Here is an 18,776-nt window from a genome sequence, read left to right on the forward strand (position 1 = left end):
CACTACTTTCCTCCACTATCTCAAATCTATTATTAAATATAAATGGATCCCACCACTATACTCACTTTTCATCTAACTTTACTCATTTTTTACATTTTTTCTTGGTCTCCGTGTCCCAGCCATTTGTATACAAATGACTGGGACGGAGGGAGTACATCCGGCCCCCAATCCCCAATCCCCAAAAACTTACTAAAAATAGTAATCCCTCAAAATGTTTTACAAATTTTTAAAAGTTTCTTCCATCCCATTCCCCATATTCAATCCCTATCCCCATAAAACTATAAGATAAGACTTGATATTTAATAAAATAATAATGAAATGATAATGAAATGGAGGATGAATAGTGTATGGGGGATGAATAGTGAAACCCAAAATATGGGGATTTATTTCTAGTCCCCAAAACCAAACCCTATTTTAGGGTTCCGGATGTAGACTATATTTTTACAGAAGTTAGTAGATTTTCTTAAATTATGAGGATGGGGTTGGATTTGAGGGTTCAAATGTGAATGCTCTTAGTATTGTAATAATTTTAAGCTTTTTGGTGATATATTCTGTTACTGGGTTTGACTTGTATGTTTTGAGAACAGCCTGAAAAAAGTTCTCTTATTAACAAGGGCTATTGTATTGTCATCAGCAAAGCCTAGCTAAAGCTGGGTTTCAAATTAGCAGTTCTTGAACTATTTCAAGAAATTGCCACTTCTAGAAGGAAAGGTCCTGAGTTTCACCTGATAAAACAACAAAAAAGTCCTGATATTCATAAATGTAAGGGCAAAAATGGACAGGTATGATGTAGTATTATTGAGATAAACGTATATGCTTGACTTGTGTCTTATAACAATAACAAAAAGAAAAAAAATGAGGAATCAACCTCATCTCGAATTTGACTGTGGGCAATGAATATATGCAAAGAATATTGGATCTATGATACTGGTGTGAGTATAACCACTGACCAAATATAGGCAATCACAGGAGCCTATGTGGTAAACAATAATGCAATATCTTCCTTATAGTTGGGGTACATGAAGCAGATGCTAATTTGTGAGACAGCATACCATCAAGCAAGTGACTTGCTGGAAGAAATTAGCCCCAGTATCTGGTCATGTACACTTCTATTTGTTACAAGAACACCGCCAGAAGGAAATAGGGCCCTCCGATCATCTTGATCTGCTGCAAGGTCAATTTTACTCCCTTCCCAATCAGTAACCTGATACAATGAGTCACTTCTATTAACATGTAACAAAAATTGTTTGTAGTAAAACTCTATGCATAAGATACAGATTAGTAATTATCAGAATACACAATATTTTAAACAGGGGAAGAATCCTGTCATATTGATGCTACCAGAGAAGGAAACTAGAAAAAACAAACTCATCCACCAAACATGCTTCGTACTGTAGAAAATTGAACGAAGACTTAAATAATAATATATGTTTGTGATTATGTAATGTTGGACTCTTATGTAACATAAAAATAAAAGTTTATAAAATTGTGTGGAAGTGTGTAGTAAAGTGAGCAATAATTGTAAATGAAAAATCTTATTGTCATTACATTATTGTGGTATTTTATCGCTCCCTATCAAATTGTCCCTCCAGGACCACTATAAAATCCACTGTAAGTGATCAAGGCAACAGCAGTAAGGCAACCTAGCCGACATATTTTCTAAGTAATAAACTTATATGCTTTCTTATGAATATTGTGTGAGTCTTCCTTTTAGTATTTTCTTATGTAATATTATTCTTATTCTTGTAATACTTATACTTATGTGTGATTGTAACTCCCTTCGTGAGTTGTAAACTTCATATCAAAGTTATGCTAGCTTAAAACTCTTTACCTTATTTCTCCTCATGAATTGGCATGCTAAGGTAGCTTACAGGCTGTGTGAGTTGCCCTATCATCGATTCCTCTCGCATCATAAATCTGACGACTAGAAGCATACTATGACATGTTTGTTATAATAATGAATCGTAGCCCTATAGACTGCTATGATGATGCGTCCCTAAGGTATATGCTCGGACTATCATATGGATTTCATGAGTGTTTAAACGCTTAGTGTTTGTGAAACACATTATCACCTACAATACCTACAATGATTCTTGGGGATTAAGGATTATCAATCAATGGCTAGTCCAGATAAACATTATCCATCCTCTTCTCTTTCTTCTTCTAGAAACACTAATCTAAATAGATAAATGATTTTTTTTTTTCACTCTGTATATTATTAGAGTGAAGATAGTAAAATTCCTAAAATTGAACTTTCTCTGGTGAATCCATATCGAACTTTTACCAAAAAACACAATCCAATCTCACGTGTTTGTCAAACAAGTTTTCTCTTCTAACAAAGGCATGAACAAGTCTCTATTCCTTCTAGCTGAGCAGATTATCCCTATACAGTTGGGAGATTCTTTACCAGCTCAATGGCGAATGCAAGGTTTCTCCCATATTCATTTTGGAGCAGTTAGAATTGCTCAAACCTCCATGGAAGGAAATGATTACGAGAGTAGCAAGAATGACACTTTTGGACATACGTGTTCAACAATATGCTCATGCATGCATTGCTATTGCTATTGTTCAGAACAATTTAAATACCGGTACAATTTTTGTAACGCTCTTTCCGAACTTCAATTTGAGGCTTGATGACCCTCTTATCTATAACAATCTCAAAGTTCAGCTTCAGATTGTTGAAGCAACTGATAGCAAGAATTTATATAGCCACTATCGACTATAAAAGATAAGATTCTCCATTTACAATTATTGCTCACTTTGCTACACACTTCTACATGCTTTCATTTTTAATCTACATAACACACAAATATTACATAACTAAAAGCATATATTATTATTAATGTCTTCATTCATTCTTCTTAGCATAAAACCACAATGAACATCAAGGTGCAATATGTGTGTAACTGGTGATACATTACCAGAGCGTATGATCAACCAATGTTAATCTAAAGAACAAGATTGAATCCGCAAGCACAATTCAATTGATAAACTCCACGAACCACTAGACTTTTAATCCACAAGATAAAGAACTTGACCTGCATCAGTTTTCTCTGAAGAACTTGACCTCGAGTTTTCATCAACTTCATTGCCCGGTGCTTATCTCGCTTCTCTCCATGATGATATTTTTATAGGTACATGCTTTACATTAATTTTATACTTCAAATCCTCTGAAATGTATGTACATGATGGCGATAATCAGTCAACTAATTCAACACAACCTTGATCAACGACTGTCCACACATAAATTAAATCAACTCCAACCCTTTCAAACACATTGGTTGTAGAAACAGACACCAGGAATTTCGACAATGGTTTCAAGATGCCCTTATCCAGCAATGCGTATAAAAATCATATACTCCCTCCGTCCCATTTTAGTTGACCCTTATTCCTTTTTGGGACGTCCCAAAAAGAATGAACCTATTATACTTACTATTTTTGAACACTACTTTTCACTATTACACCCACTACTTTCTTTCACTATCTTCATTCTATAATAATATAAACACTATTACACCCACTACTTTCCTCCAATATCTCAAATCTATTATTAAATTTTAATGGGTCCCACCACTTTACCCACTTTTCAACCAAATTTAGTTTCTTTTACTACCTTTTTCTTAATCTCCGTGAAAGTCAAACCAGCTCACTCTTTTTGGAACGGAGGGAGTATATATTATCTTCTATAAATTCAAGTGCCTCCTCCCTACTTTTGTGACGTGTCAAAATCAAATAGATGCGATTTATCAGAATTTAGTTGATGTGCATTAATATCAATCTTATAAATTAAATAGATTATCTTTATACTTCTCGACAGTAAATCGAGTTTAGGGCTGTCGAAAAAATCCGAAAAATCTGATATCCGTCCGAAAAATCTGTTACCGTATCCGAGAAAAAGCGGATATAATCCGTATCCGAAATAAAACGGATATTATCCGTATTCGAATCCGAGGATTGCGGATACGGATATGGATATAGGCGTATCCGTGTCCAGAAATATCCGTATCCGAAATTATATAAATAAATAAATTATATATATATAATAATATATCATATATATATAATAGTACTTATATAAATTTATTATATATTTATATTTTATATTTTATCATGTAAATTTTGAACAAGAATTAATATTTTAAAATGAAAAAGAAATATTAACTTAAAAACAAAAAGAAAATAGAAGGGACATTATACAGATTACAGACTACAAGACACGGAGTACACGGTCGACCCATTCACCCACCAAACAAAATACAGATGCCGCCGCACAACCTCTTTCTAACCCTAAAATCTAAATCCCACTCTCAGATCTAATTTCTTCGATTAGTTCTTGCAATTGTTCTTAGAAACTCTTCTTCTTCCTGGTGTTTTGGGGAAACATAGTTCAAGAGTCTTGAACTATGCCTAGTTCAATAGGTTGTTACAAGTGCAGTGTGAGTCACTCGTTATTCACACCTCCGGTCGGCCGAATGGAGGGCCGGCAGAGCCGGGTTTTCACGAGCGTCGGCAGGTTTTGGAGTTCCTCTCAAGGGCGCTAGCGCATACCTCGGGTGTAGATTTGATTTTTGGATGTTTGAAAAACGGATTTGGATATTATCCGTATCCGGATAATATCCGGCGGATACGGATCTTTTTAGTCTAAAATTTGCGGATACGGATCCGGATACGGTTTTTAGTAGGCGGATTCGGATACGGATATGGGAAAATCTGTATCCGTTTTATCCGTTTGACAGCTCTAATCGAGTTACATATTTTTCGAGTACCTTTATGTAGCTTAATAACTCGTCCTATTCCATCTTTAGGCGGTGCTCCATAAACTTGTATTGGTAACATGGGTTCTTCGTCTCCCTTTCTCCTTTACATAGACATCCCTAAATTTCTCTTCATTGTGTTTTCTGCATCCTTGTCCTCGCCTTCTTGTTTACCCATATCAATTTGGTCAAATTTGGCCCACACACAATCTAAGCAACTCACTATCTCACACCATTCGTTAATTATCTCATAATCTTCCAAATAATTTTCAGCATCTACATAACGAAACATTGATTTCATTTGTTTTGTTGGTCAACTAGTTTGTCAACGATCTATCAAAGTCTTGAGGGCCGTGGTAAAAGCCCTGCAAGACCTTTTGTAACTGATTATCCTGTAACGAATTGCGTAACAAAAAGACAGGATAAAGTCTGCTTTGATGCCAAATACACAGCACGAAAGCATAGGATTAACAAACGTCAACCCTTTTAAGAACGAGATTAGATTTGCAAGCATGAATGCAAGTGATAAACTTTGGAATCCATCATATTGACTGCTTCGGGTTGTAATACAAAAAAAAAGATAATCGATTCTCACATCATAACATTATTCATATAGGGCTATAAAAGCCTAAAACTAATAAAAATAAATTCTGATTGAAATCAAATAATTAATAAAATCAGTGTGATGGCATGATCTTGTGCAGTATCTTGATTGCTACTCACGTGATCACACAATCGGCTTAAATATCGAAATATTAGCATTATCATGGTCCTCATGAACACGATAACGCCTTTGTTATGTCATATGTGTTAACTTCTCGCGACTTAATTTGTGTTGGTTATGCACTACAAAACTGGGTTGATTTCTTATCAATATTATCAGGCAAACCAATTGTGCATTTGTATTGATGTATTGTGCGTACCTGTGCTTATGCCAGTACTTCACTATACACCAAAAATATTTTAGCACGGTGGAAGGATGATTCGATTATTAGGATTTTAGCTACGCAAGATGCATCTTTCTTCCACTGCCACTTCCATTCATATATACTGAATCTGTCTACACAACATGTTTCGGTTGTCTTACTCCTCGTGACTCAATTTGCTCTGATTATTCGCTACAAAATTGCTTTAATTTCTTATCAGTATTATCATACTTGGCACACCATAGCGCATATGTGTATTGATGTCTTGTGTATACCTGTGCTTATGTGAGTACCTCACCACTACCAGCTAGAGTATTTTAGCACGGTGGAAGAATGATTCAGTTAAAACGATTCCATCTACGCGAAAAACATCTTTCTTTCATCGCCACTTCCATTCGTATATACGGCATCTATCTATAGAGCATTTTTTTCAGTTTTATGATGAAAATGAAGAATACTCGACTGAAATCATACAAATATTTAACATTCTTATACATTGAGTGTATTTAGGGGTGTACACGGTTCGGGTTGGGCGGGTTAACAGAATTTATCAACTCAACCCAATTGATTCAGGTTTTCAAAATTTCAACCCAACCCGAGCCATATAAATTTGTAACCCAGACCAATTTGTAGTACTTCGGTTTGGATCGGTTTGGTTGGATTAATAAATTATATAACTAGAACTTTTGGGGTTAGAAGCATAACTTATTACAATTCACACATTGTGTGTGACTTGCATTTCATCCATATAAAGACAGGTCATTACTTATACTTAACTGGTGAGTAACTTTCTAATGGGTATCCTATCAGTTACTAATGGAACAGGCGCAAACTTTTGGAACAGTAGAATTTAACTACTAGGAGTGTCTTATGTTTTTATGCATAGAGCTGCATCTTTTTCCAAGGCAATGAACACTAGTTACCTGCACCAAAGTTAGGTGCGTGCAGTGTGTGAGGCACATACACTTCCTTGTACATATATTTAGGTAGAGATGCTTAGACTTTCAAATGTTTACATACAATCAAAATAAACTGTATACTTGCAGACTATACTAAATACTAAGATTTACTATTCAGCCCTTCTCACTTTTTTCATGTCTCTCTTCTTCCATCCCTTTCAAGAATCAACACAAGAAAGATTTAAAAGATCTCAGGCATCTTTACCAATGAAAATTCTCTATCACGAACTTTGAAGGAGAATTTATGGTCTTAAGTTTGTCTTATATTAATGCTTCCACTTAAGATCTAACCAATGAATCTGAATTTAGTGATCTCTAATCTAAATCAATATATTTATGTACCAGAAAAGATTTCCTACACAAAATTGACCTATTCTACTTTATTAGTCTTACAACCAAGCACATGTAACCTTTGATCAGAAAAACTCTTCTGCTAAACTACAATTTCACATTAATTACTGCTAACGCTTGTCAATATAATATATCAAGCAGTAAGGTAAGTATTTACTAGATTCATTATTCAACCAGAAACAAAATAGAAAATGTGGAAGCTAGTTATGGAAGCATACCATTCCGCCTGCCTCTTGCACACATATGATTCCAACAGCATGGTCCCAGACCTATATTTCAAATCAGTTTCATTTTCTATTTGATCCGTGCAATATATATATAACCAAATTAATGTCTGGTACTCTATTTGTAAAAGACAGCAATTAATTACTAGTTCATACCTTGATAATTCTATCAACCCTTGAACGGAGAATGAAAACAGATGCCCTGCCAGATGCCACCATCAAATACTTGCACAAGCTGCACAGTTTCCTTAAATTATTAATATTAACTATAACCCGATACAAATTGCAAGACTCTTGTTAATCTGCATTTAAAGCTACTTGGAATACGTAAATTGACCTATAAATCTGCCTTATTCATTGAATGCCACTGGAATTAAAAACAATTTTTAGCATCCCAGGCAGTGTACATTAGTGTTGCACAGCAGCAATCCAAGTCCAAAGTATGCTTAGTTCACAATGTTTGACTTGCTAGCCTGCTGGAAATCATTAGAGAAATATGAAGATCACCCATTTCCTGGCTTCGCCTTCCTAGCTATAGTATCCAAATTCATTTTTTCAGAAAGTCAACCTTTTTTATATTTTGGGAGGGTGCTTATGATAATTAATCTATAGTTTGTAACATTATGAAAGTGAAAATGGTTATTACTGTATCTAAGAAATAATTGTGGCAAGATATCAATCTTATATGCTAAACCCCAGTTTTCATGATATTCCCCTCTTCTCCTGCATTATTCCCTCCCGCACCACAGTGCAAATAATTACTATACTGTTTCTAATATTGACATAAAAATTGGAGTGTGGATACTACCTATAAAGCATTGTGTAGGTAGATGAAAGCAGTACATGCTTTGTTTAGGCGACAAAATACATGATGCCATTAAAAAAAATGAGTGATAAAGGCCCTACCGGATGCTGGATAAGATTATAAAAGCTTGGACTAGTAAAATTCGTAGCTTGATAGACATTCCAATATGAACATTACTATATATTCGCTAAATTACAAGTTTCACACAAATTTTAAAATAATACTCATTGTATATTAATCCAGAGCATTAGCAGCACAGAGTAAATGAAAATAAATAGCAAATGAAAAAAATAATAGATTAGACGTAAACCTTCCACAACATAGAGGCAAAAGAAGAATTTCATTTTCAGAAACATTTTCCATGTCAATCGTCGCATCAAATGAATTTGACAGCGGAAGAGACTCCCAAAGCTGACTATCTGAAATACAAAATCTTGCCTCATTAATCATGGAGTACTTGTCAACAAAGCATCTGATCCAGCTATCAGCCAAATTTGTTGTGTTACTGGAAATATCGTTCAATCTCATTTTCCATGTTCCACATCCAACATGAGCAACCATAACAACTCCTAATTGAGCTATGACGTCTTTGTACTCCTGAATTTCATTAATGAGTTTGCTGCAATCCTCCTCTTGCCAATTAGGGCAGCCCATAACTCCTAGCACAACATCTCCTTCAACCACAAGAGAGAGACCTACCTAAAAACTTCAAGAATGTCCACATAATTAGGGCTATAATAAATCTAAACATAAAAAACTATAAACTGCTCTGACACAAAAAAAATGGCGTTGGAAATAATTATCAAACCAACTTGATAGCATTTTTTTAGTTGATAAATATATTAGATGCTTAGGGTCGTGTTCCTCTTAAAACCATTAGCCTAAGAATCCTTAGAACCTGACTAGTTCTCTCTTGAGCGCGACCCTAGATGCTTAAATGCAAAACTCAGTGTCAGGCGAAACATATCACTTATTCCACCTTTTCTATTCCAGCTCCAATGAAGTAGTACATCAGAAGATGCTTATAACTCTTATCAATTTTTCTAAGCCGAATTTATATATCAAAAAATATGAAACAGCTAATTCATAGAATAAATAATTAGAAACAAATTTTAGATGAAAAAGAAGAGTATAGCCTACCACATACAAGGCTTCAGTGCCTTTTAGAAACCCTTTAGTGCCATCAATTGGATCTAGTACCTGAAACAAATTCTTGATAATTAAATAAACTAGTTTACCCAAAAAAAGGTATGCATTCCCCTGAATTAATATGGAGTTGTGAAAACCAAACACGACAAGAACCAACACAAATTTTATGGGTTAGGGTTGTTATTACATGGGTCGGTTTGAAAATGGGTCAATCCCGAAACTGATGAAGAAAATGACGCGTTACAGTTCAACCCGTGCAACCCAATAATGACCCGCTTAATCCTTTCAAATGCTTTTCTTTCTGATATAATATTTACCTATATGCACATCTCGTATATCTCCTAATATAATAAATCATTTAAGCATGAAGAACATAATTTTTCAACCTAACAAGTAATTAACATTGTTTTTACAGATTCACGAATTTATTTCAAATCAGATGGTAGATATAGTGTGTGTATTTTGTTACATGAATTAAATATTTAAAGATGTACATATATTTTATGCATCACACAACATAATGCAAATAAAGTTAATTATATTATTTTAGTAAATATATAATATACAATTAAGTAAACCAATTATTTTGAAATTTAGTTGTTGGCAAATGAATCGAACCACACAACTTATTAGATAAACAGGTTACTGTGTCGGGTTAGTGTCAAGGTTTTGCGGGTTAGTTATTTAGCGGGTCGGGTTTGGGTCGACCTCCTATTTTTGAATATTTAAAATACGACCCGACACAAACAGGACTCGTAACCTGAAATGACAGCCCTAATTAATAAACAAGAAAAATCAAAACAATTACCAAGTCTGATTTTCTTGTAAAGAAACGCAAGCACAAAACCAAGAGCGATACATAATTAACATGTCTTTCTTTTTCTTGCAGGGGGTAGAGGAAAATTTCAAACGTCAACTTCTGTAACATCTATACAGGTACTGAAAGTAGAAAGTAAGCAGTAATACAAGATAAACATATTGCACAGACAATAACTCAATCAGTGATCATATTGCATACAGGGGGAGAGGGGTGTGAGCAATAGGGCTTTCCTGAGCTATTTGAGCTCGGCGCGTAAAATAGTCGAATTTGACTCTATAATAATTGAGCCACTCAAGCTTGAGATATTCAAGTACATTGTCGAGCCAAGTCCGAGCTTTAGATAACTCGTCCTGTAGGGTTGTGAGCCTAAAAGAGTTTCTCTGTTTTGATATCACATACTAACTATAACTATATTCAAACAAAAATATTCAAATATATTACACAAATTTTACAAACTAGATCAAGCTTATCTGGTTAGCCAGACTTATGCTTCCAATTCACAAGACATTGTTTGGGAGAGAGCGACTTATTTGACACTCAAATTCTTGCTTTTGCTAGAATACCAATGAAAACGCTTTTTGGGATTATTTAGAATTCCAGCAAACATATTGGATAGATCCTCTAGCCTCATGCAGCACTTTATAACAACTGCTGCCAAAGCCATCATAAAGCAACATAACCAAAGTTCTTTACATGTGTTTTCATTAATAGATCATGTTGTCAGAACCAAAATTAAATTTGAAGTGTATTCACATATAGATATCTCGAGAAAATATGAGCATGTGGATTTTATGTGATATACTAGCATTTAAGCTGTCGGTTGATTTTATTACACAGTAGTTGAATATTACACGTCTAAATAAAATGTTTAGTGGATTACAAAATTTTATACTCACATAAATGCCAATGACCATTACTTTAAATATCCGAGTTAAACACTGATTATGCATCTGTAATATTTGTCATTAATAGCAAAAGAACACTCGGCTGAATAAAGATTGGACTTTAGCACAAAATGAACAATCTAAAGGCACATAAAGCATACAATACATACTTTTAATGCAGTTAAATTCAACTTCAACTTCTGACAACTGAATAGATGATGAGGTAACTGAATGAAGTGATAGAAGATTAATAATTAAGATACTTTTCAACCACTCTTAACATAATTTGAAGGAAAGTCAAGAGCCTGCATAAAATTACCCAATAAGTAGCTGGACTAGATCCAAAGACAAAGGCATCTTTCCCACCTCTGTCAATTGCTTCTAATACATCAGCTTCCGTCAAAGGTTTGCCACTGATTTTTGCTTTCTCAGTTACCACATCAAGTACAGAATTTGCCAGATTATTTGATCGTAGAAAAGCTGAGTCCTCTTCAGCCACCAGAGGAATGGAAGGAAATAATTTTTCAAGCTCTGCAAATTGATCGTAGAAAAGAATTTGCCAGATTACCACAGTTATTATTATAAAGATCATCATTACGACTTGGGACATAATGCAAAATGAACTCGTGACAAATTTGTGTGATATATAAAGTTCTAATACGTAAATTAGTCAAATGGAGTTCATAATATTCAGCAAAAGTGAAAAGCCTTTAGAGAGCAATTAATGGGAAGCAAGGGACGCAAGAGTCTAATCAATGGTAAGTGTAAAGACAGTTAGAGCATGAGGGTTATACCGAAGGACATGAAAGGAGACAAGTGCAAAAACCAGATTAGGGGCGCTAAAAGTAGTGAAGAACATCACAGAGAATAACGAATGAATATGCATTTCTAAGAAAGAAGTTAGTTTGTATTGAACAAAGTAAGTGAAGGAAATCAAGTGAAAACCTTAGCATATTAACCAAATTGCCTTGCATAATTGCATATTTGCATTCAATTCCAATCAACCAGATTCATCCTACAAATTTTAGATATAAAGCACATGATAATAACATGATGTGGAAGTATAGGGTGAGACTGCAATAAACTATGTATGATGAGATGCTCGGAGGACTTTTCTTCTATTCTATCCTCCAAACAAGTCTGACAATTTTATTCAATGTCATATTAGTTATAAACAGATTGCTGCTTGGAAAAAGTTACAACTTTATAAAAAAATAGCTTGCAATCTAGTCTATATAGTATCCAATCTAGTTCTAAATATACTTGATATTATTTTGCAGTTCAAATTTCCAGATTATATAAACTACATATTTGTTCTTCTTATAGACTCAAAATATGCACAAAATGCAATAACATTTAAGTAAAAATAAAAAAAAAGCAGTCTTAAGCTGGCCTCTTGCTCATATACCCATTATTGTTTATTTACTTGTCTTCACGTATAGTAAAAAACATCTGAAAGATAATTTCTGTTACTCACAATGAACACAGAATATGAGTTGAACGAGTTAGCATTAACATAACTAAACATTTATATAAGTAAAGGGCCTCCGAGAAGCATATAAGAGATTAAGAAGCATCTTAAATTTGTATTTAAGGAAAAAAGAGATATACCCAAGCTGACTAGTGCCTGGACTCCAAAATCCGCAATTGTCACAGGAGTCTGATCAGTTTTTTCCAGTATCTTCCCCTCAGTCGAGAATAAGGACTTCTTCACCTATTATTCATCAACACACTGAACGTGAGATACACCGCATGTTGCTGATAATCAGAAAAATAATAAAAAGAGCATTTTGTTTTCAGCTCCCAATATATGCAAATTCAGCTGATAATTCATCTTTGCCTGAGAAATGCCTTCAAATTCAATATTGAGAATCTGCCACTGAGTTCGTCAATTTAATCCTAAGTCACTCATCACCAACTTCATTATTAACCGGATTCTGCTTACATAAGCTTCTGTGGACTGATGTCAGATAGCATTATCAACACAAAGGTGACAATCCTATTTTTGCAATTCAAGGAACACAAACCAAATAGAAATGTCCCCAGAATCAAGTAGTATTAATAACTTATCTCTCTCTAGCGACAATACATGTCCAGTTCAAATCAAGTTAAAAACATATACTCATATTAATATATATAGCATAAACTGAAAACAGAAACATCAACAGCAAATATCATATTAGGAAGTACAAATCTCACTCGATATTAAGCTTAAAACACATCGAATCTCTTCAATAAAGTGTGCAATGTCAAGTTGCCAAATAAACCAACATATGGAGAGTTACCTCAACACAAAGACGACAAGCTCGCTCAACAACATCAACAGCAGCTTGAAGCTCTTTATGATACTTTGCTTTCTGTTTTGTAAATGGAAGAGGAATGCTTCCCCTGATTCATAGTTCACAACAAAATCAAATCAATCTCTACAATAATATCAGTGACTTACAAATTGCAATGAGAAAGAAAACACTCTCTCACTCTAATCACAACACATACAGACAATCCCTCTCTCTCTCTCTCTCTCTCCCCCTCTCTCCCTCTCTCTCTCATAATCACAACACACGCTCTCTCTCTCTCTCTCTCTCTCTTCACAACACACACACACACACACTCTCTAATCACCACACACAATCTCTATCTAATTACTGCACACACACACATTCTCTCTCTCTCTAATCACAACAGACACACTTTCTCTCCCTCCCTCTCTCTACACGCACATACAATACATCACTAGCAGTCTATGTGGATATAAAGAAAATGATGATACACAGAGCACAAAAGTGAAGAAACAGAAAGTGTAAAAATAATTGAAAAAATAAATATGTAAACATACGTGACAGTGAAGCGTGGATAAGAGAGACGACTAGTTGGGAAGCCAAGTGGCAGAGAGGAGTGTAAAACAGTCATGGCGGACAGCCGGACACTGCCTCGCCGGACTCCAGATACGGATACTCGATAAAGATTAATTAATTTTGGAAAGGATTTGTCATTTCCTTTTCTTTTCGCTTTCCATTTCTTTTGTGATATTGTTATCTCTGGGAGAGTTATGTGATCACATAGTTTTTGTCAATTTTAATTTAAAATTTTCTGTGTTTTAAAAATGAACAATATAAATATAAATAATTATATGAATATGTATTTTTATTTTTATAATTATAATGTGTTTTATCAGAAAAAGAATGAGGATGGTAGGAGAATGGCTCTGGTAGATTCAATAAGTAGAAAGGTATTTTTGTAATTTAATTGCTTGTATGTTTAAAAAATAATAAATTTACAAGATTTTAAACAAGATAGTATGTTTGCAAAAAATATTCAAAAATTAGTATATTTGTTAAATTTTCAGTTTAAAATGATATTACAAAGCGAGAGCATAGTTAGGCATTACAAGGCGAGAGTATAGTTAGGTGGACTCACGTTATCATTATTATTGTAACATATAAAACAATCCTATATACATAAATTTAGTAAATATGTTACTAATAATACAAGTTTCATGTGAGTTTAGTGTTTTGTGAAAATGAGTGTCGACTTAACATGCCATCACAAATTCATGTGGTTCGGTCTATCTGGGCAATATCATAATAAGTCTTAGTAGACGCAATAAGTAATATTGATAGAGCGAGGTCATAATAATCTATAATAATTTTTTACAAATTCTAAAATAAGCCGATGAAGTTAGATGTGCTATATAGGATAGATCTAAGAATAAGACAGAACTTCTAATATGAGCAGTGACGGATACAGGGTGCAGATTATGGTGTGTCACCTCCAGCCGTATATACGGCCTTAAATAAATAACAAACAAAACAGAAAACGGCATCTTTGGAGACGCTATATTCAAGCCAAGACCGCCAAGTATCAAACCATTTCACATTGAACCGATGCTCCTTAGTCCTGAATAATTTTTGAGGAGATTCATAATCTTCTGGTTGGCAAGAGCCTCCTTGTATGTATGTTCTCCTCACTGAATCTCTCCTCACTGAATCTCTCTCATTGAGATGAAAATCACTCAACTTTTTTCTTTTGCCCAGATCTTGTGCAAGATTAACAATGTCAAAATCAAGCTGAGGTATAGTGATTGATGGAGAAGAATTCTGGTGGCTTGGTTGAGGTGCCTGTCTGGCATTGATTTCTGTCTCTGGGATGTGATTTTCTTCGCTTTCTTGACCTTGAGAAGCATTCTTAGTACTTGGGTTTTTGATAAAGAAACTTGAGATATCACGAGTACTCTGACTTTTTCATTCCGTCAACAACAAAGCAAACCCAAGTAGGAATTAATAACGCTACACAAACTGATAATATCAAACTATATATATCCAACAAAAATTCACTGTGATATTTTATCGAACACCTTGCAGTCTCTGTTTTTTCTTTTTCAAATTGCATTAATTTCTAAAAAATCTGAAACTATGAGTATAATAGAGGAGAATTTTGGGGATAAATCATATCATGAATTTGAAGATTTAGAGTGAAAAAATTAAATAAGTCGATGAGGAAGTCTGATATTCGACGGAGGGAAGAAAAAGCTATCTCACTGTGTTGTATGTCAAGATGTATTATGTATTACTCCCTCCGTCCCTCGGAATTGTATACATATGGATTGGACACGGAGACTAAGAAAAGTGTATAAAATAATGTAAAATAGGAAGAAAGAGAAAGAAAAGTGGGTAAAATAATTGATTGATTTGGAAAAGTAGTTGAAAATAGTGGGTGAGTGGGATTTTTATATTATAAAACTTGACTATTTTGGGAAAGTTTTGAAATGTATAGAATTGAGTGGGACATCAAAAAAAAAGTGTATAGAATTAAATGGGACAGAGGGAGTATGTTTCCATAACCATAAGTAGTTCAGTACCCACGTGACATATGAATAAAAAAAGTTGAAAAATAAATTAAAAAAATAAATGGGAGGTCAGCAATTGTCCATCCACCAAGTATGAGCCTCGTGGGAGCCAAATCACACACCAGTATGCTATGCCTATGCGATAACTTCATTTATACATTGTAATCAAATGACCATTTCAATAGAGAAGTAACCGGATATAGAGTAGTAAAACTAGAATTATGTCCAGCAAGTGATAATCTTAGTTGATATGTTTACAAAGACGCTACCAAAATATATATTAGTTTTCTGAAGCAACATGGAATAAGTAGAAAATGCATTAAGCAATTGCATATTTATAATTTACTTTAAGAGAATATAGAGAATATGTTTGTGAAAATTTTGGAATTAAATATATTAAAAGTCAATTTATCATCAGAAATTTATCATCTTGAAGAGTTACATGTACCAGTATAAATCAATCTCCACCATTTCTTTTTCTGAGTTTTAATATAAGAGTTCTGTGGGAGCAACTCATAAATCTCCTGTTTTAACGTCTTCTTTTCACGAAATAACCTACATTATTGAGCGTAGGGATGATAGCATACTCTAGAAAAGGTAAATAAGCATTTCTTAGGTCGTCATCATGTGGGTGTTTGGCTGAGCTTAAAAACGATTTATAAGTTAGAAGCATTTGTTCGTAACGTTTGTGTAAAAAGTGAGGAATTACTTATAAAAAGCTGAGAATACTAGATTTTGTTTCATAAGTTCTACTTCTTTCTCGAACACTTTAATCACTTATAAGTCTTGCTTCTAATTTCTATTTTACTTATTTATTTTAAGCAAGTAATCACTTATTTTAAACTCACTCAAACGGCCAAGGACTTACGAGGGTTGATTCTGCTACTCAATCAAAGGCTGTGAAAACGAATCACATGTTACATGTCTGTAGATATATGTTACGGCTAGACTAATTAGTGCATGGATTTCGCAAATCAAAACCCTAGAACAATCTCCCAATCACCTTCTGGTTTATTTAAAAATTAGAAAGTTGGAAACTATATACATTTGTACCACTACAAGAAAAACTGGGTAAATTTAAATCTGAATGATTGTCTTTGGACCTAAATACGTTTGTTCGAGCTCAAAACGTTGGAAATGATATATATTTACAAGGAATTGAACTACACATTCGGTTGAAATTATGTTCTCTGAGACTGGGTCATGCTCACCATGTCCATAGCAGTTTCCAAACTTTTAATGTTTTGTGCCCTGGACAAAAACCAATTAACTTTATCCACAATATCCAACCCTTTCTGTTTTATTTCCGCTTTATTGGGAAGCTTCAACAAGCTGAGATATGTCTCTATATCATGAACACGGGACGGATTTCTCATCTTGAGAAAGTCAAGGGCTATTTCAACCCCCACATGGACATAACACGAGCAGCACAACAAAGGAAAACCCATATTCATACCTAAAACCCTAAAATTCTCATTGAATACCACTCCAGGCATCTTCGTGATTGGATCGTTGACATTCACTACTCTCAAGACGTTTACGCCTAGTTCATCGCATCTTTCTTTAAATCCTTGGTTTCCAACTCGAGGCCCTCCGAAGGAGACAACGGTGATAGGAATTTTGTTTTTTGTGTTATCATTTACATTGAGTTGAAGCTCAGCGATATCGTAAGCTAGTAATAAGGCCAATGAGCTTCCCATACTATGACCTGCTAAAGTTATCACTGTTTCCTCTCCTTTGTACATGTTGAGTAGCCTTGTAACCTCACAAAGTAGCTGCTCTCGGCAGCTTCCTAGCCCGAACTTGTTGCCACTTTCATTGGAAGTGTACAAGCTCAGGACTCCAGCTCCCACTTTCACATTAGGCCTTGATGTATGCGGATCAAGACGCGCTGGAGTCAATGAGCTCATGAAATTAGCCAGCCATTCGTGATGTGTCACCGTGCCTCGAAACACGACCATCACATCCCTCCTTCCATGCCTCTTCACTTGCTCATCGGAGGACACTGCAATGTAGCCTATCCAACGCCCACAACAACGATCATTCTGCGTGGGAATGGTGATATCCGGAGTGGCGTATATGTACTTTGTCACCTCATACCCCGAATCAAGCAAGCCAACTTCACTTAACATGCTATTTTTACCGTACTTGCAGTTTAAGTATCGGCTACTCCCGGGATCCAAGTCGAAAACCTGGTAACAAGCAGCCACAAACTCTCCGTACCGCAGTATTTCATGCTGCAAAAGCGGATCCAGAGGCTCCACAACATCTTTCCCGTTGTGTACACCTCTCACTTCTTTCCACAAACGAGCCAAGCACGAGCTTCTCTCCACAACCTTCCTCGCTGCCGACTTCCTCGCTGCAAAACCAGCATCCACCGAGAATTTCCTACTCATCTTGCACGAATTCTCATTAATTTTTTTCACCGTCCCATCGCCAGAAAACGCGACAAAATTGCTCGCGTTTGTCAAACTCAAGCCTCGTACCGCCATGGCAAAGATGAAAATGAGAATCGGGAAGATTCGATTTTATTCTTAAGACTAAGAAAGGCCAAATATGAGTATATATAAAACAAGTGACAAGAGTATATTTGTTTGATGTTGTGACGCGTGAGGGGAGCAATAAGAAAAAGAGCCATGTTTGGCGAGTATTGACTCGCTCTTCAAAATTCTCATGATATTAATTCCGAGTGGTCACATTCAATATAAAATGTGGTCGGTAGGGTTTAAGTCCTTGCGGCTGTTATGAAAAGAAAGGGAATGTCTATATTTATTCCATTATATCCAAATCTTGCGCCCCAACGTGGTTGACTTGATATTAAAGTTCAAGCGCTTTCTAAACAGTGAGTGATTCAGAATATTGTCTTCACCACATTTTAGAGACAAGAGATGGGGAAAAACCAGTGTTTGTTGGTTGAATTGGTAGCAGTAATTTTCACGCAAATTAATCGGAGATTGTCCTCTTAATTTCAACTTAAGCAAATAAATCATACATACATTTGTCCTGTTCTCTTAATTTCAACAATATACATGGAAGACAAGTTTACACGTGAAACGTG

General features: G+C 34.9%; 2 protein-coding genes across 3 annotated transcripts; both read right to left on the reverse strand.

Annotated features, from left to right (window-relative positions):
* Positions 1-763: 763 nt before the first annotated feature.
* On the reverse strand, positions 764-13,927 carry LOC108199986 (putative PAP-specific phosphatase, mitochondrial). Of its 2 annotated transcripts, XR_010286370.1 has the most exons (10): positions 13,709-13,902; positions 13,158-13,260; positions 12,484-12,586; positions 11,192-11,403; positions 9,160-9,219; positions 8,330-8,718; positions 7,371-7,449; positions 7,209-7,259; positions 3,039-3,170; positions 1,121-1,204 (listed from the first exon to the last, which is right to left on the reverse strand). XR_010286370.1 is itself a non-coding variant. In XM_017368021.2 (9 exons), the coding sequence occupies exons 1-9, from the start codon at positions 13,780-13,782 to the stop codon at positions 1,055-1,057; spliced, it is 1,221 nt and encodes a 406-aa protein (XP_017223510.1). In that variant the 5' UTR covers positions 13,783-13,927; the 3' UTR covers positions 764-1,054. The 2 variants fall into 2 exon arrangements, 1 of the variants encoding a protein (XP_017223510.1); XM_017368021.2 differs by lacking the exon at positions 3,039-3,170 and having other exon boundaries at positions 764-1,204; positions 13,709-13,927.
* A 2,972-nt stretch (positions 13,928-16,899) lies between these two features.
* LOC108198210 (galactolipase DONGLE, chloroplastic) lies at positions 16,900-18,227 on the reverse strand. Its single transcript, XM_017365975.2, has one exon. It carries the CDS (start codon positions 18,208-18,210, stop codon positions 16,900-16,902), a length of 1,311 nt encoding a protein of 436 aa, XP_017221464.1. The 5' UTR covers positions 18,211-18,227.
* Between the last annotated feature and the right edge of the window lie 549 nt (positions 18,228-18,776).

The sequence above is a fragment of the Daucus carota genome, chromosome 8 (genome assembly GCF_001625215.2).
Source record: "Daucus carota subsp. sativus chromosome 8, DH1 v3.0, whole genome shotgun sequence".
NCBI classification, from domain to species: Eukaryota; Viridiplantae; Streptophyta; class Magnoliopsida; order Apiales; family Apiaceae; genus Daucus; species Daucus carota.